Here is a 19,430-nt window from a genome sequence, read left to right on the forward strand (position 1 = left end):
GGAGGACCCGACTGTCACTCATGTTGTGCCCCTACCCCTACAGCCTGACAGGACACTTTGGGAGCGGCCCCTCACTCTGCTCCTCTCCGGAGGAGGCTCCACACTCAGACCCCTGCTGCCAGGCCCCTGCCTGACAAGGGAAAGGAAGCACCGGGAACCTGGCCCCTCGTGCACCGGGATCATGAGCAGGGTTGGGCAATGTGCACAGGGCCCTCTCCACAATACGCAGGACTGCCACAGGCGGCATGCAGATCTGCGCACACGCCACGACTCTGGTCAGGGCACCACATTCCTCCTGCCACAGTGTCAGCCATGCCAAAATCAGCAGTTCTCGGGTGTCGGCGGCACGGCCTTGCCAACCCTGCCTGCCCAGCAGGAACACACGTGAGCTGGTGCCTCCTCCCGGGGCTCTGCTTGGAACGGAGCCTCCGTGTTCACTAGTGCTCTGCGCCCAGCGGGGGTCGGACTCCAGCCACAAGGGGCTCTGCTTCTCTTTACATTGGTGAGTTTGGGACTGATGCAAAAATTCTCTGGGCAAAATGTGTGTCACACGCAAACATGCCCATGCTCGTGTGTACGTGTGTCCCCCACATGCCCGCACGCACGTGTGTGTCCCCTACATGCAAACACACCGGTGCTTGTGTATGTACATGTGTCCCCCACATGTAAACATGCCTGAACTCATGTGTCTCCCATGGGCAAACACGCCAGCACTTGTGTGTACATGTATGTGTCTCCCACATGCAAATGTGCCGGTGCTCTGCACACACAGCTGCCCAGGCAGCCCTGGCACGGGGTTATCTGAACTCTCCTCTACTTACAACATGTACAGAGAGCCCCGAGCCACCAGGTACGCAGCAAACCGCCTCGGGACAGAGGGTCTCTCTTTCCAGGTACGTCATGGCTCCAGCACCACCCCCCCCGCCCCAAAATACCCACATCTCACTTGAGTATCTGTCGAGTGAATCTCCCTGACCGCTGGGAGATGGGTCGGGATTCCTAGCCACGGCGGGAGAAGCCGAGGCAGACAGCTGCTCCCATTTGTTCTGCTGCGCAGAGAATCCCGCCGAGGTCGGGTCTGGGAAATGCGGCTGTGGGGGTTCGAGCTGGGAGTCTGACCGCCCTCCAATCCGCTGCTCCCCAGTCCTGCCTCCATCATGCAGCAGGCGACGGCAGCGACAGGGCAGCTGGGACAGAGCCAGGCCCACCCGGGGCAGGAGCCGCCCACGGCACGCGAGTGCCAGGCAGGGGAGGGGAATCACTTACTGTTGCAGGGCACTTCGTCCGAGTTGTCCCCGCAGTCGTCCATGCCGTTGCACCAGAACGCGTTGGCCACGCAGCGCCCGTTCATGCAGTGCAGAAAGCCCTGCTTACACTTGCGGCTGCCTGTGGGGGAGGAGCGGAGAGGAGAGCTGGGGGGCTCAGGGGGTTTCTGGCCCCTCGTTTGCAGTTCGAGGGGGCTTTCCAGCCAGGGCCGCAGGCTGGGCACAAAGGCAACGTGCACGTGACAGCTCCTCTCTGCTTCCCACTGCCCATGGGGGACTATGGCGAGCAAAGGGCATTACAGCAGCATCGGGGGGCTCAGAGGCCCCCCACGGGATGGCCCAGCCTCCCCCAGCTCTGCCCCAAGCACAGGAACAGGGTCATTCAGTCAGGCTAATGCACCATCAGGCGCCCGGCTCAGACGCTGGAGTCCTAGAGCAATGTTCCCAGCTGTGCGGGTCGCTCGTGGTGCTTTCGGAGACAATGGGGGTCCCCAGCACCTGTTACCTGCCGTTTCTTTATAGAGCCGCCCCCGTCGGCACGGTCAGCAAGCCCCAGCCCTGGCTAACAGGCACGGGGAGGTGAAGTGAAATGCCCGGCGGAGAACCCAGGAGAATCCCACTCAAGCCAGACCATACTCCAGGCTGGGACCAGAACTCGGGAGCTCCGGCTCCCATTTCCCCATCCCAGCCACTACGGCACGCTGCCTCCTAGAACCCTGGCTCTCCCCACTAGACCGTACGCCAGCCCAGAGCCAGGAGTCTGCCCGGGGGGAGCTGAGTGCGAGAGGCCCTCACTGCAGTAGGACTGCTTCTCGTCGGACTTGTCCTTGCAGTGCGCGGTGCCGTCGCAGGTGCGGCTGTAGTCGATGCACTCGCCGTTCCCACACTCAAACTCGTGTACGTTGCAGGTGGAGTTCAGGGCTGGGGGTGGAACAGAGCGTAGGGAAGAGCCTCTGTCCACGTGCACCACACCCTACCCTCCCCCGTCCACATGCACCCCCGTCCACGGTCACGCCATATGCATCTCCCTTCCACGTGCACCCCCGTCCACGTGCACCCCCATCCACGGTCACCCCATCTGCATCTCCCTTCCACGTGCACCTCCTGTCCACGTTCAACCTCTGCATCCCCCTTCCACGTGCACCACGCCCTCCCCTCCCGTCCACATGCACTCCCTGTCCACGGTTACGTCATCTGCATCCCTCTTCCACATGCACTATGCCCTCTCCTCCCCTGTCCACATGCACCCCTCCACGTGCATTCCCTGTCCATGTGCACCCCCATCCATGTTCACACCCTCTGCATCCCCCTTCCACGTGCACCACGCCCTCCCCTCCCCCGTCTACATGCACCCACCGTCCACGGTCACGCCATCTGCATCTCCCTTCCACATGCACCCTGTCCACGTGCACCCCGTCCACATTCACCCTCTGCATCCCCCTTCCACATGCACCCTCTTCCACGTGCACCCCGTCCACATTCACCCTCTTCCACGTGCACCATGCCCTCCCCATTCCCTTTCCACATGTACCACGCCCTCCCCCATCCACGTGCACCGTACCCACATGCACCCCCATCCACATTCATGCCCTCTGCATCCCCCCTTCCATGTGCACCTTGCCCTCCCCTTCCCTGTTCACCCCATTCACATGCACCCCCGTCACGTTCACGCCCTTGGCATCCCCCTTCCATGTGCACCACCCCTCCCCATCCCCCCTCCTTCTCTCTCTCCCCTTTATCCCCCTCCCAGCCCTGTTCCCCTCCCCCTTTATTCCTAGGGTGGGCTCCCCTCTGCGCAGGGTGCATGAGCCGGGGGCGCTCACCTTTGCAGGTGAAATCCTCCTGCAGGACCCGCTCGCCCCGGCAGGAGCAGTTGACATGCCCCTTGGGGGTAAGCAGGCACAGGTCCTGGCAGCCCCCGTTGTTCACCCTGCAGGGGGACAGCTCGCCTAGGGGCAGGGGAAGAGCAGAGTCACACACAGGCCCAGCGGAGACCCCAGCCAACGCTCCAGGGCAGGGGTGGGTGCAGGATCCCTCCCGCTGGGACTGGCCGGCAGGTTCCCAGAGCCAAGGGGCCAGGCCCCTGTGCTGAATGGGGGGCTCAGCAGTCTGCTGAGGAGGGATCGGGACCAGTACCGGTGGGGAGGGGGTTGTCTATGGGGCAAATCCCCACCCCTAGACCGCACAGGGGATGGGAGAACTGGGGAGGGGCCGGGACAGGCTGGGGCAGATCTCTATGGGGTAAATCCCCCCCCCCCCAGCCTGCACACGGGACAGGAGAGCTGGGGAGGGGCTGAGACAGGCAGAGGCAGGTCTCTATGGGGTAAATCCCCACCCCTAACCCGCACAGGGGATGGGAGAGCTGGGGAGGAGCCAGGACAGGCTAGGGGTCTCTATGGGGTAAATCCCCACCCATAGCCCGCACAGGGGACAGGACAGCTGGGGAGGGGCCGGGACAGTTCTCTATGGGGCGAAACCCTCCCACCCTACCCAGGGGATGGGAGAGCTAGGGAGGGGCCGGGACAGGCAGGGGCAGGTCTCTATGGGGTAAATTCCCACCCATAGCCCACACAGGGGATGGGAGAGCTGGGGAGGGGCCGGGACAGGCAGGGGAAGGTCTCTATGGGGTAAATCCCCACCCGTAGCCCACACAGGGGATGGGAGAGCTGGGGAGGGGCCGGGACAGGCAGGGGCAGGTCTCTATGGGGTAAATCCCCACCCGTAGCCCACACAGGGGATGGGAGAGCTGGGGAGGGGCCGGGACAGGCAGGGGCAGGTCTCTATGGGGTAAATCCCCACCTGTAGCCCACACAGGGGATGGGAGAGGTGGGGAGGGGCCGAGACAGGTCTCTATGGGGAGAACCCCTCCCAGCCTGCCCAGGGGACGGGATGGGGCAGGGCGGGCACGAGGGGCAGTGGGGGATCCAGGCAGGAATTCCCGGCCCGTTCCCTTACAGCTGTTGGTGTCGTTGGCCACGGCGATGATGCCCATGGGCTGCTGGGGGATGTCCACACGCAGCAGCTTCATGTCGGTGCCCACGTACTTGTTGGCCCGCTGCACCGCCCGGCGCACCCAGTCCGTCCAGAAGATGTAATCGCCGTAGACGGCCAGGCCGAAGGGGTGCACTGGCTCCGATTTCAGGATCACCTGCCGGGTGCCTCACACGGTTAGCCTGGGGGTGGACGGGACCAACGGCTGCTGCCGCCCCCAACGCTGGACAATCCCTGGACTGGGGGGGTCCTACCCTTCACAAGAGGCTGTGCCCAGGGTCAGGCCATCTGCCCTGCGAGTGCCCATCACTGCCCACTCTGCCCCACCGTGGTGAGAACGCCGATCTTGGCTCCACTCTGCCCGTCTCCAGGGGATCCAGCCAACTCTCATTAGGCCTGGTCTGGGTCCTGTCCCAGGCCCCCGCCCTCCAGCAAGGCCCCCGTCCCCGGCACTCACATAGCGGTGGGACCCGTCGTACTCGCAGCGCTCGATCTTGTCCAGGGTGGCGTCGGAGAAGTAGATCTTCTCAGCCTTGTGGTCGATGGCCAGCCCATTGGGCGTCCGGATGTCCTGGTCGATGATGATGAGGACGTTGGCGCCGGCCAGAGTAGCCCGCATGATGCTGGGATGCAGCTCATTCCAGTTGGTCCAGAACATCAGGCTGCGGGGAGAGAGGGGGGCTGAGCCGGGCGGTGCTGCATGCGGATCCCCCTGGGGCCGGCCCGCCTGGCTTCTGGGACTGGGGAGCTCCAGCCCCCAGCTTTGATCAGGCTCCGGAGTGGGGGACTCACTGGTGCAGGGGGGCAGGGAATGGGGCAAGGGGCCTTTCCCCTCCAGGAGGCACCAGCTCCGATCCGGCCCCAGGGCAGAGGACTCACTGGTGCAGGGGGTCAGGGAATGGGGGAAGGGGCCTTTCCCCTCCAGGTGGTGCTGGCGCCGATCTGGCCCCAGGATGGGAACTCACTGGCTTAGGGGGGCAGGGAATGGGGCACGGGGCCTGTCCCCTCCAGGGGACACTGGCTCTGATCCAGCACCGAATGCCCGTGACTGGACGTTCCCACAGCCTGTGTGTGAAATGAGCTCTGCTATGCCCAGCCTACCCTCGGTTACACGTGTCCTAGTCACCCAGGGCACTGCAGCCCCCTTGAGAGGGCAAAGCCCCAGAGAGGCTGCCTGTATCCCCTAAGCCCCGGCAATGGGGGAGCCAGGCTGAGGCCTGCGGCAGGGGGCTCTCCTCCAGCCCCGCGCACAGGCTGTCCGCTCGCCCGCACGAGGCCCCAGCACTTACTTCTGGCACTCGTCCAGCACGAAGGCTCGGGGATGATCGTCTCCCGACATGGTGATGACCGTCTCCCGCTCGAAGGCCCCCAGGCGGCTCTGATCCACCGTGTGCCGGGTGATGGTGGACGTGGTGTAGCTGGTCCAGTACAGCGTGTCCCAGCCCCGGTGGTACGCCAGCCCCTCCACGGAGCCCACATCTGTAGGGGGGGCACAGATCGGGATGAGATTCGCCAGCCAGGCCGTTCCCCACACTCAGCGCCCAGATGTTTCGCAGCTGCTGGCCCCTCCTCCCTGAGCCGTCCCCTCCCTGCTCCAGCCTGCCAGCGAGTTCGGAACTGGGACCTTCAGCACTCCAGCCCCGGAGCTGCAGGAGAACTCCCTCGGCCTGGAGCAGCAGTAGAGCTGGTATCCTCTACGTGGGCCAGCGCTTCGGTGGCGACACACCAGCGCGGCAGCGAAATGGAGCAGGGGGACACAGGCGAACAGCAGCGGTGAGGGGGTCAGGCTGGAGTCAGACAGCTCAGGGTCCCACGCATCAGGTGTGCAATAGCAAAGCCCCTGGAGCAACAAGGTCAAGTGCCCTCGTGCCCCCCACCCTGCCCTTTACTGCCATCGTCCTGTGGAAACAGACTTGCAAACCAAGGCCCTGACTTCTCTGTGCACACGGTACCACCTCTGGTGAGGGCTCGGGAATGCAAAGCCACTGAGATACTTGTCATGTTACTGAAATGCTGCAGCAATGTTCCCCCGCCGCCCCCCCCAGGAGTGGAAAGACTTTCAAATCTCCATGAACCCCCAGGCCTGCAGTGGCAGAAGGCTCGAGACCAGCCCTCCATGCCCAGTGCTCACACCGCCATCTGCAGCACCCCCCGACTCTCTCCTCTCCCCCTCCGCTATCGCCATTTCCCCACCTCCAGCCCGACGCTGCGGTTCGGGAGGCTGACGGGAACAGGGCGAAGCTGTGCGGACATCAGTGGGGTGGCTCTGGATTCACACCATCGCAAGGGCAGAAACCAGCTCTAACATGGGCTTTGAGGCCAGAGGCTCAGGCTGACTCTGCCGGAGTGACGCAGAAATGACACCGGCTCAGACACAGCGCGTTCTGGGACAAAGGGCTCTCTCAGCACTGTCCCACCCCTGTGCTGTCACTTACACTAGTGCAAAACGCGTGACACGCCACTCAGCCAACCAGGAGCGGCTCGTGCGTCCTCTGCGCTGGTCTCCTTGGGGAGTCGGCCAGTAAAGCTGGGCTCAGATTTGACAAGGCCTCAGCCAGGCTTTGGTAGCAAGGTCATGAGCCTTCCCTATTCCTAGCGCCTTGGTGTCAGCCCTGAAGTCGCTCGGATTCATTCTGCTGTTCCGCTGACTGCCTCAGAGACGGGCACCGGCAGCTGGAAACCACCGGCACCAGCTCCTCCGGAGGCATGATGGCTGTTTACTGTAATCGCATTAAATAAACTCCCAGGAAATGCTCCCGGCATCTCCCAGGAATGCTGCTGGCCACATACGGCGCTTCTCTGACCCCCAGCACAATGGCGCGAGGACGCCTCCGTTGCTAAGCGTTTATCCTGCCACCCGCGGGAGGCAGGCCAGTGCTGCTATCCCCGCGGTACCAACGGGAGAACGGAGGCAGAGCAGGGAACGGACCCTCTCTCTTCCGGTCTCAGGGTAGAGCGCCCTGCCCCTTTCCCTGGGGTGTATGCAGGGAACAGCTGGGGGCTTGGGGTTCCCTGAATTCCCATCTGAATTTGGGTTACAGAGAACTTCTCTGCAGAGATCTCGGCGTCTGGCGAGGCACTACCGCCCTCTTTACTGTACACAAAACATCAAGCAGCATCCCCGAGCTGAGTACCCGTCAGCACAGCTGCCCCAGAGCCGAAGGGCTAAGCCAGACGTTCCGGGATCCACCACGGGCACCAGGCGCGTTGGAATGAACCAGCCAGGCACAGCTGGGTTTGTGCAGGTCAACTAGAGAAGCGAATAAACAACAGGAGCTAATGCGACCGTCTCTGAAGGGAGCAACGCACCCGCTGCCGTGCCTCGAGTCTGTGTTTGAAGAGCGAATGGGGCATGCGGGACTCAGCCGCCACCAGCGCCCCCGCTCTGCAGAGAGACACTTAGTCCCCGCTAAGCCCCGCGCTTTAATAATGTAAACAAGGTGCACACAACAATCAGGATGATCTCAAGTGTTGCTGGGCCTTTAAATCCCATTAAAGTGTCGTCCGTAATTATCCAGGACTGGCAAGGGACAGGAAGGAGAGCGGTGACGAGGAGTTTAATATTCATATGGTGCTGGGGATTTGCATGCAGCCGACTCCAGCCTGTCCCGCTGGGCGCACGGCGCTGGTCAGGTCCCACCGGGGCTGCTGCACGGTGCTGAGTCCGTTTGAACAGCAGCCGGCCTGCGCGGCACGACTCAGCTCCGGAACGGCGAATCGGGGTGGGCGCGCAGCTGGAGTTTGCTCTTTGCTCCGACCCGCTCGCCAGCTCCTGTGCCCGAGTCAGATCAGCCATGAAGCAGGATGCACCCAGCAGGAAACGGCTCCGTGCCGTGCAAGGGGCTGCCTCCAGAACGCTGGGATACTTTTGGTTGTGCAAACGGCCTTGCTGCGGAGAACCAGCAGGCTGGACGGGGAGGATGGCTTTGAAAAGAGGAGCCTGGCTTAGGGGCAATGCAGGGTGAACCGTGGTGGGGATTTGGGGAAGGCGTGTGGTGGAGGATACAGGGAATGGGGCTCTCCAAGAGATGCCAAGCAGCACTTCACGCCATGTGTGGGGCTTCGGTTTGACCCTACCACCACCATGCAATGGTCACCTCCCAACAGCCCCACATCCAGCACACAGATGCTGAGAGGGGAACAGCCAGGGCGTAGGGGGCTGTTGCGAGCGGAGGGGGCTGGCAAGGGGGTGGAGAGAGGTGGAGGAGCCGGGAGGGAGGCTGCAGACTCCAACAGAGCAGGCGAGAGGAGGACCTGGGCCTGGGAAGGACGGAGCACTATCCCCGCCCTAGATGGCTTTGCTGGGGCACCGGAGGCTGGCGTTCGCCATCCTCATGAAGCCCACGATGCGCCGGCGTGGCACGGTGCTGCTGCTGGTCAACCTCAGCCTGGCAGACGTGCCACAGCTGGCCCGCATGCTCTTTGCCGCTGCGGCAGCCACCACGCAAGTGCGGCTTTTCGGGGCCAGCCTCCGCAAGCTCCTGCATTTCATTGGCATGGCCAGCTCCTCCGCCACCACCTTCCTCCTGGCCGTGGCGCATCCCTATCGCTGCCAGCGGGCATGGTGCCCGCCCGCAGTAGCCGCTGCCATCTAGTGCCCGCCACAGCATTGGCCGCTGCTCCACTCGCCAATCCTTCTGCTTCGTGGTTCTCCCCATGCCAGCCAACGAGTGTATGCCATGGCCCTCTGTCCTTCGCCATCTGTCCTTCGCCATCCCGCTGGCTGTCATCTCCACCATGCAGGCCAAGATTCTGGGGCACCTGTGCTCCCGGAAGGGTGACGCCCGCCCACTGCCTGGACAAACCAACGCCTGGCTGCTGCGGCTAGACCTTCGTGGTCTGCTGGCCCCTGTCCTACACTCTGTTGCTCCGGGGGCTGGCAAACTCCCATAGGGCCCTCCCAGCTCTGTGCTGGTTCCTGGCGCCAGCCTCCACTGTGCCCAACCCGACCGTCTACATCTTCACATCCAGGCAGTTCTGGAGCAATGGAAGAGGCTGCAGAATAAGGCAAGGCTGGAGACTCTGGGGAAACAGGCTGTGATGAAGTGGGAATGTTCCTAATGTTTCCTCTGAATACTGTGTGGGTGCCTCAGTTTCCCCTAGGCAGTTCTTAAGTCTCTAGGCAGTGGGATAAGGGGGTGGGATTGTTGCAGAGCCCTAGGGGGCCAGGGCGATTGTGTCTGCACAGAGAATGGCCGACACCCTGTCTCCTGATGGCCTGGGCCCCTCCCCTGCAAGGTGCCAACTGAAGGTGTTGGAGAACTAAGGGATCAGGTGCCTCCTGGCCCGGGAACGAGACAAAGGCCAGAGGAGGGGCTGGAGGGGGTTTTAGTTTGGAGTTGGCTGGGGAAATGGAGGGAGCTCCAGGGCTGGGGTCTAAGCTCCCTGCCCCCCAAGATGGACCTGACTGAGGGGTCCTGTTGTCTGTACCTGCAAGATCTGCCCTGGACTGTGCTCCTATCGTCTAATAAACCTGCTGTGTTACTGGCTGGCTGAGAGTCCCAGTGAATCGCAGGGAGTGGGGGATGCAGGGCCCTGACTGCCCCACACTCCGTGACACGGGCCGCAGCCGCAGCAGCCTCTGGGGAACAGCACTTCCCGGGGAAGAGAGAGGGAGAAAGGATGGAGCAGACGGAGCCCCACAGGAGCTCCACTGTGCACAGGTGCTTGCTCACCCACCGCTGAGCTGCCCTGCAGCTACCCGGAAGAGGCTACGCTGGGCCTTCCTGGCAGGGTTATCCCGCTCTCTGCCCTTGGGTTCAGCAACCAGCCCCCGCAGAGCAGGGAACCTTCGATTTGAATGTGCTTTTCTGGGCCTTGCTGTGCCTCCTCCCTCGGCTGCTGAGAGGGGGCAGGTCCTGAGAATGTGTGTGCAGGCTGGTTCCTGGGTAAAAGCAGCCCCTGCTTTCCGGGCTGCCCTGCCCCCCCAGCTCCCATTGGTGCCCCAGGGCCAGCGCAGCCAACGATGGGAATGGGAAGGGGGCACTGCAGGCCGAGACGGAGTTCAGCTCCCAGGCACAGTCCTGCTCTAGGGCCTTCACATTCATAAGCAGCGTTATTACGGTCGTGCCTGGAGCCGCAGCCAAGCCCAGGTCCCACTGTGCGGGAGGCTGTATACACAGGCCCTGCTCTGACGAGCTCAGTCTAGACAGCTGAAGGAAGGATGATTAAGCCCATTTTACAGATGGGAACACTGACCCAAGCGAGAAGTAATGGGCCCCAGGTCATCCGGGGGGGTCTGTAGCTAAGGTAGGAACTGAACATCGCTCTCCTCCACGGCAGTCCAATGTCTTAACCGCTAGGCACCTCCCTCACCGCAGATCGACCCACCGAATCCTTCGCTTTCCCAGGTGCAATCAATTACAACTGTTTTCCCGGCCAGAGCAATAAACGCGGAGCAAGCACACTGTGAATGTAAATCAGCTTATTAACGAGTTTATGACGCTGGGGGGAGATTTACCCTAGCGGTGCGGACTGGGCACGTGCACGGCGACAGCTGTAGGAACCAATAAAACTAAGCAAGTGCAAGCCAATGGTTTCGGGGTGAACAGTCGCTTGGGAGGCCAAGGGCTTGTTCAGGCTGAGTGGCTTAGTCTTGTAAATGTAACGCAAACAGAGAGCTGCCAAGCTGTGCTGTGGGGCCTCATCTCCTCGGAAACGCCTGCACACACGGACAGAGACACGCGCCCGCACGGACGGACAGAGACACGCGCCCGCACACACGGACAGAGACACGCGCCCGCATGGACGGACAGAGACACGCGCCCGCACACACGGACAGAGACAAGCATGATGACACGGAAGGACACATGTGGACAGAGACATTCACACACATGGATGGATGGAGAGACATGCACACATACGGATGGAAACAGGCTCACGCACGCACACGGACACATGGATGGAGACATACACATGGACGTACACAGACAGAGAGATGCTCACACACACGTACAGAGACACACACTCTGACGCACACAGACAGGCACACATACAAGTACAGAGACACACAGACTTACACAGACACAGACACATACAGAGACGTACGGACACACACACATGGATGCACGCAGACACACACGCAAACGGACACACACACAGACACGTACAGAGACACACACGTACGGAGACACACACACAGACGGAGAGACGCTCATGCACACAGATAAATGCACACACACAGACACGGACGCACACACAGACACATACGGAGACACACACAGATGCACACACACACGGACACACAAACAGACATGTACAGAGACACACACATGGACGCACACAGACCACGTACAGAGACACACACATACGGAGACACGCACACAGACGGAGAGATGCTCACGCACACACATGGATGGACAGGACGCTCCCACACACTCACAAAGGGAGGCAGATCCGCAGCGGGTGTAAATGGTCAATGGAGCGACGCCAGCTGAGGCTCTGCCCCAGGCCTTCCTGCCCAAGCTGGCTCTGTCTCTTTGCTGATGCTGCCCAGTCAGCAGCTGCTCTCAGGCCCAAGGGGGCAGCTGTAGCTACGCCCAGAGCAGGGCTCGAGCATGAGCCATCGGGCTGGCACGCCAGCCTCCAGCCTCGCTATGTCTCTCGGGAAAGACAAAGGTGCCTCAGATGGCAGGGAAGGCGGCAGATCTGCCTGGGGACAGAAACGATTTTAAGGATAAAAAGTCCAGGCTGGGGAATCCAACAGCAAGGGAAGCCGGAGCCGGCAAGACGGGCTCTGCCACAGCGGCGCGGTGCCCCTGGAGGCTGCAGGATGGGAAAGCGACAGAGGACAGGGTCTGTCCCTGGATACGCCCACTGGAAGGACAGGCACGCTGCAGGGAGGCGTGCTGGGGCCGCACCCAACGGCTCTCACTGATCTGGGGTGCGGGGATCCCTGCACGGTGGAAACCGGGATGCACCCCTCCCCCACACTCTAGGGCTCCAGGACATGGAGGCCCCCTCATTCTGGAGCCCCCCTGCCACCTGCCTGCCCCCCACACCCCAGGCCACCTGCATCCTTCGCCAGCACCTCCCACGTTCTAGAGCCTGTCTCCTCCCCTGCACCCCCACGTTCCAGAGACCCACGATACAGCCACCCCGCTCTAGAACAAACCCATGGGGACGGCACTCAGGACATGCCCCCATGGGGGTTCTAGAGCCCTGGGCAGAAAATTCCCAGCCAATCCCTGAACAACTGCCCTTCCCCCATAACAAGCTTTACCCTGGAATTCTTACACTGAGATCAGGAGGAGGAAGATGAGGAGGAAGAAGGGGAGAGATGGAGGAAGAGGAAGAAGAGGAGGGGAGAGAGGGAGGGGATAGATGGAGGAGGAGGGGAGGGAGGAAGGGGATGAGGAGGAAGGAAGGGGAGGAGAGAGGGGATAGAGGGAGGAGAAGGGGAGGGAGGAAGGGGATGAGGAGGAAGAAAGCCACAAGGGATGGGAGAGACAGAGGAGGAGGAGGAGGAGGGGAGAGACAGAAGAGGAGCGGAGAGATGGAGGAAGGGGAGGAGGGAGGGATAGATGGGGGAGAAGGGGAGGAGGAGGAAACTGGAAGGGAGGGGAGAGATAGAGGAGGAGGAGCAGAGAGATGGAGGAAGGGGAGGAGAGAGGGGATAGACAGAGGAGGGGAGGGAGGAATGGGACGAGGAGGAAGAAGATGAGAGAGAGGGAGGATGAGGATGGAGGAGGAGAGAGGGGATAGACGGAGGAGGGGAGGGAGGAATGGGAGGAGGAGGAAGAAGAGGGGAGAGAGGGAGGATGAGGATGGAGGAGGAGAGAGGGGATAGACGGAGGAGGAGAGGGAGGAATGGGAGGAGGAGGAAGAAGAGGGGAGAGAGGGAGGATGAGGATGAGGATGGAGGAGGAGGGGAGAGACGGGGAGGAGAGGAGGGAGGAATGGGAGGAGGAGGAAGAAGAGGGGAGAGAGGGAGGATGAGGATGGAGGAGGAGGAGGAGGGGAGAGACGGGGAGGAGAGGAGGGAGGAATGGGAGGAGGAGGAAGAAGAGGGGACAGAGGGAGGATGAGGATGGAGGAGGAGGAGGAGGGGATAGACGGAGGAGGAGAGGGAGGAATGGGAGGAGGAGGAAGAAGAGGGGAGAGAGGGAGGATGAGGATGGAGGAGGAGGAGGAGGGGATAGACGGAGGAGGGGAGGGAGGAATGGGAGGAGGAGGAAGAAGAGGGGAGAGAGGGAGGATGAGGATGAGGATGGAGGAGGAGGGGAGAGACGGGGAGGAGAGGAGGGAGGAATGGGAGGAGGAGGAAGAAGAGGGGAGAGAGGGAGGATGAGGATGGAGGAGGAGGAGGAGGGGAGAGACGGGGAGGAGAGGAGGGAGGAATGGGAGGAGGAGGAAGAAGAGGGGACAGAGGGAGGATGAGGATGGAGGAGGAGGAGGAGGAGGGGATAGACGGAGGAGGAGAGGGAGGAATGGGAGGAGGAGGAAGAAGAGGGGACAGAGGGAGGATGAGGATGGAGGAGGAGGAGGAGGGGATAGACGGAGGAGGGGAGGGAGGAATGGGAGGAGGAGGAAGAAGAGGGGAGAGAGGGAGGATGAGGATGGAGGAGGAGGAGGAGGGGAGAGACGGGGAGGAGGGGAGGGAGGAATGGGAGGAGGAGGAGGAAGAGGGGACAGAGGGAGGAGGAGGATGGAGGAGGAGAGAGGGGATAGACGGAGGAGGGGAGGGAGGAATGGGACGAGGAGGAAGAAGAGGGGAGAGAGGGAGGATGAGGATGGAGGAGGAGGAGGAGGGGATAGACGGAGGAGGGGAGGGAGGAATGGGAGGAGGAGGAAGAAGAGGGGAGAGAGGGAGGATGAGGATGGAGGAGGAGGAGGGGATAGACGGAGGAGGGGAGGGAGGAATGGGAGGAGGAGGAAGAAGAGGGGAGAGAGGGAGGATGAGGATGGAGGAGGAGGAGGAGGGGAGAGACGGGGAGGAGGGGAGGGAGGAATGGGACGAGGAGGAAGAAGAGGGGACAGAGGGAGGAGGAGGAGGAGAGAGACAGAGGCAGCAGCGAGGGAGGGCCCAGGGGACTCACTCTCCACGATGGTCTTGCGGCCGGTGCCGTCGTCGCTGATCTGCTGGATGTTGCCGAAGTGGATGTCGCTGTAGAAGATGCGGTTGCTGCCGGCGGCGCCGGCGCGGTAGTCGAAGGCCAGGGCGATGACGTTCTTCATGTGCTCGGCATCCTCGAAGGGCTTGACGGGCGCGTTGAGGTTGCTCTCGTCCGACAGGTGGATGCTCTTGAGGATGGTGCGCTCGGAGTAGAGCAGGTAGCCGTCGTAGTCCCGGCAGCTCACCCCGTCCTCGGCGAGCATGCCATGGGCACAGGCGCACGTCCGCTGCCCGTTGCCACGGAACAGGCACAGTTGCTGGCAGCCGCCGTTGTTCTGGGCACAGACGTTTGTGCCTGGGGGGAGGAGAATACGGATCAAACCTCGCACAGAAGAGGTGGGGGGCTTGGGTGGCAGACTGGAGGGGGTGTGTGGGCCCCAAGGTCTGGGGGGACCCCATGCCCCACATTTCAAGGACCGTACGAGCACAGAGAACGTGGCTCCCAGGTCACGTGTTTTAACGTCTCCCCCATGGTCCCAGAGAAGGGAGGGGGCAAAACCTGATTCAAGCCGAAGGGAAGGGCTGGCGGGGGCAGGCTGCTGCGGGGTGAAATCGCAGCGGGAAAGCGAGCAGGAATCCTCGGAACACGCTCTGGGCCTCAATCAACACTCCAAAGTCAGGTCAGCAGCGACGTGAAACCAACACAGCTGTGCTGAACTAAATCCAGTGTAGACACCAGGCTGCTTCCATCAGGGCAGGGGCTGTCGTGTGGGGAGGTGGCACTTGTACTCCAGTGACAAAGGCCCTTCCGTCAGCCTACGCAATGGGGATACGCTGGCACAGCCCCCCAGCACAGCTGTGCTGGTCCATTGCCTGTAGCGCAGACACCGCCTGGGGCTGCTTTGGGGCATGAGCGGAGGGAGTGCGAGACTCCTTGAGTGTCAGGGTGCACACGTGTGACTGGGAGTGGGAACACGTCTGGGTACGTTCACCCCTGTGCGTGGGGTTGCACTTTGCTCATTTTTCCAAATATCCCTTCCAGAACTGCCCCCCCCCCCCGCCCCAAGATAATTCCCAGCCTTTGCAAACAGAGACAAGAGTAAAATCCCTCCATGAGAGCAGACAAGTCAACGGGCTCCTACAAACGTGTCCCGGTGCCCCCGCCTGCAGATGCCCCCCATCCGCAGCACCTAACTCCCCCGCAGAGGAGAGTGAGGCGCAAGGCTGCTCAGCCCCAGGCAGGGGCATGCTGGACACACCAGTCCCCGGACGGACCCTTTTGCCTGGCTTGGTTGAACACTTTGATGTCCTTCAGCTGCACCCCGATCCCTGTCCTCAGGGACACCGACTCCGTGGCGTTGTCCTTGCTGCCCCTTTTGATGGATCCGTTGGCGTGGGTCCTAGAAGGTGAGTGAGGTCAGTGAGCTGGAGGCGTCGTAGGGCGTGAAGACGTCACTGCACACGGCAGGGACCGCGCCCACCCACCCGCCGTGACCAGCCACGATCCGCCAGTGTGCACACGCCCTGGTCCCCCACTGCCAACCTGGATCTCACGCACCTCTGCACTGCAAACCTCCCCCCCCCCAAATTACACACACACCCTGCAGCCACGCTCACACCCCCTCGGGGTTACACCCCCACACCCGGGATTACACACACACCCTGCACCCACGCCCTACAGCCACGCTCACACCCCCACACCCGGGATTACACACACACCCTGCACCCACACCCTATAGCCACGCTCACACCCCCTCAGGGCTACATCCTCACTCCCCCTACAGCCCCATATCCGGGATTACACACACACCCTGCACCCATGCCCTACAGCCACGCTCACACCCCCTCGGGGTTACACCCCACACCTGGGATCACACACACACCCTGCACCCACACCCTACAGCCACGCTCACACCCCCTCGGGGTTACACCCCACACCCGGGATTACACACACACCCTGCACCCACACCCTACAGCCACGCTCACACCCCCTCGGGGTTACATCCCCACTCCCCCTACAGCCCCACACCCGGGATTACACACACACCCTGCACCCACGCCCTACAGCCACGCTCACACCCCCTCGGGGTTACACCCCCACACCCGGGATCACACACACACCCTGCACCCACGCCCTACAGCCACGCTCACACCCCCTCGGGGTTACACCCCCACACCCTGCACCCACACCCTACAGTCACGCTCACACCCCCTCAGGGCTACATCCTCACTCCCCCTACAGCCCCATATCCGGGATTACACACACACCCTGCACCCACGCCCTACAGCCACGCTCACAGCCCCTCGGGGTTACACCCCACACCTGGGATCACACACACACCCTGCACCCACGCCCTACAGCCACGCTCACACCCCCTCGGGGTTACACCCCCACACCCGGGATTACACACACACCCTGCACCCACGCCCTACAGCCACGCTCACACCCCCTCGGGGTTACACCCCGCACCCGGGATTACACACACACCCTGCACCCACGCCCTACAGCCACGCTCACACCCCCTCGGGGTTACACTCCACACCCGGGATTACACACACACCCTGCACCCACACCCTACAGCCACGCTCACACCCCCTCGGGGTTACATCCCCACTCCCCCTACAGCCCCACACCCGGGATTACACACACACCCTGCACCCACGCCCTACAGCCACGCTCACACCCCCTCGGGGTTACACCCCCACACCCTGCACCCACACCCTACAGCCACGCTCACACCCCCTCAGGGCTACATCCTCACTCCCCCTACAGACCCATATCCGGGATTACACACACACCCTGCACCCACGCCCTACAGCCACGCTCACACCCCCTCGGGGTTACACCCCACACCTGGGATCACACACACACCCTGCACCCACGCCCTACAGCCACGCTCACACCCCCTCGGGGTTACACCCCACACCTGGGATCACACACACACCCTGCACCCACGCCCTGCAGCCACGCTCACACCCCCTCGGGGTTACACCCACACACCCTGCACCCACGCCCTACAGCCACGCTCACACCCCCTCGGGGTTACACCCCACACCTGGGATCACACACACACCCTGCACCCACGCCCTACAGCCACGCTCACACCCCCTCAGGGTTACACCCCACACCTGGGATCACACACACACCCTGCACCCACACCCTACAGCCACGCTCACACCCCCTCGGGGTTACACCCACACACCCTGCACCCACGCCCTACAGCCACGCTCACACCCCCTCGGGGTTACACCCACACACCCTGCACCCACGCCCTACAGCCACGCTCACACCCCCTCGGGGTTACACCCCACACCCAGGATTACACACACACCCTGCACCCACGCCCTACAGCCACGCTCACACCCCCTCGGGGTTACACCCACACACCCTGCACCCACGCCCTACAGCCACGCTCACACCCCCTCGGGGTTACACCCCACACCCGGGATTACACACACACCCTGCACCCACGCCCTACAGCCACGCTCACACCCCCTCGGGGTTACACCCCACACCCGGGATTACACACACACCCTGCACCCACGCCCTACAGCCACGCTCACACCCCCTCGGGGTTGCACCCCACACCCGGGATTACACACACACCCTGCACCCACGCCCTACAGCCACGCTCACACCCCCTCGGGGTTACACCCCCACTCTCTCACACACACTCTCAGGTGAGTCCTCCAGGACTCCACACCACTGAGCCCCTGCCTAGAGCGTAGCTCTGGCCACCCTGCCCCACAGCCATAGAGCTCCAGCACTGGCGTGGGTAGAGCGGCACCGGGCAGGCGCTCTATGGCTCTGGGTGGGTCAGGGGTATACTCTAGGCAGCAGTCTCTATGGTTCAGAGTGCTGGAGGACCCCCAGGGGACCACAGGCGAGATAGGGAGCATGCCGGGAATTATTGCCTTTTATGCAAATGAGATGTAAATATAAAGCAGGGGCATTGCCTCATTTGCATAACATCTCCAGATCCACCCCCCCCCCCCGGTCTCCCTGCGCAGCGGGGGGGCCCGTACCGGTCACTCCAGTAGATGTAATCCTCGAAGACCGACACCGAGAACATGTCCATGTTGTTGCTGGACAGGACGACCTGCCTGTTCTCACCCGTCTCCAGGTCGACGCGTTCGATCTTGTCCATCCGAGCGTCGCACCAGTACAGCTTCCCGTCCTGGAGGGGGAGGCAACCCGCCCCGGGTGGACGCAGCTCAGCGGGGGCTGGGGGAGGGGGCTGCACCCCTCCGCGGGGGCTCAGCGCTGGGACGCAGCAGTTGGAAGGGCAGAGCTCGAGCCAATATTAGTTATGCCCGAACGTCACGCCGGGGCCCCGCCCCACAGACATACCAGACGTGGATGCAGGAAACAATGGGACTGGACGAGCCGGTCAGCAGGATGGCCTGAGATCCGAGTGCCCCAGCTGCGTATGGCTTTGCACTCAGCGCTCCACAGCCCTCCAGGCCCTCCCACTGCAGGGGGACGGCTGCATTTTGGGTGGTCCCGACCCACTGATAACTGCTGCACGCCTGGTGTCCTGCCCTCCTGGGATGGGCCATTGTAGCTCAGATCCACCCCACCCGACAGCTGCTCCCGTACACCCGCCTGCATCCATTACCAGCACCGCAACGCACGGCGGCCGCCGTACCTGGTAGTCGACCGATATCCCGTTGGGCCAGCTGATGCTCACGTTGACCAGGACCATCCGTTCTGTTCCATCCAGGCGAGAGCGTTCGATGCGGGGGTAGTGGCCCCACTCTGTCCAGAACAGGTACCTGTGGGGGCACCGAGCACGGCTCGCCAGTGACCCCGCTGTGCACATGCCCCCCGCACTTGGATTGCCCCCCTCCCCTGACCCCTGGCGCTCTCACAACCTTCGGGGTCCTAGGTGCCTAGAGGAGAAGTGGCTTGTTGCAGCCGAGGGGTGGGCCTGGGTGTCTGGCAGTCCAGGGGCTCACCCCACGTCTGACATCGGATCCCCCCTCCATGGCTCAGGGCAGGTCCCTGAAAGCAGCCAGTGGTTTTGGGAGCCCAGTCTGAGATGCCTCAGGCTGCACTGTCCGAGGTGCTGCCAGACGGGGGGAGCTACGGGTGCTCAGCACCTCTGAAAACAAGGCCC

The 19,430-nt window shown here is 62.5% G+C and overlaps 1 protein-coding gene across 1 annotated transcript in view; it reads right to left on the reverse strand.

The window, feature by feature from the left end:
• Positions 1-19,430, reverse strand: part of LRP1 (LDL receptor related protein 1) — a 180,201-nt gene that overhangs the window by 29,403 nt on the left and 131,368 nt on the right. Inside the window, exons 38-47 of the mRNA XM_030554642.1 lie at positions 18,960-19,086; positions 18,337-18,488; positions 15,586-15,710; positions 14,294-14,665; positions 5,546-5,735; positions 4,714-4,918; positions 4,221-4,413; positions 3,089-3,214; positions 2,061-2,186; positions 1,267-1,386 (exon numbers count right to left, since the gene is read on the reverse strand). Of these exons, the coding sequence (XP_030410502.1) occupies positions 1,267-1,386; positions 2,061-2,186; positions 3,089-3,214; positions 4,221-4,413; positions 4,714-4,918; positions 5,546-5,735; positions 14,294-14,665; positions 15,586-15,710; positions 18,337-18,488; positions 18,960-19,086 (1,736 nt within the window). The remainder of the gene's footprint in view (positions 1-1,266; positions 1,387-2,060; positions 2,187-3,088; positions 3,215-4,220; positions 4,414-4,713; positions 4,919-5,545; positions 5,736-14,293; positions 14,666-15,585; positions 15,711-18,336; positions 18,489-18,959; positions 19,087-19,430) is intronic.

This window comes from Gopherus evgoodei, chromosome 3 (genome assembly GCF_007399415.2).
Source record: "Gopherus evgoodei ecotype Sinaloan lineage chromosome 3, rGopEvg1_v1.p, whole genome shotgun sequence".
In the NCBI taxonomy this organism is placed as follows: Eukaryota; Metazoa; Chordata; order Testudines; family Testudinidae; genus Gopherus; species Gopherus evgoodei.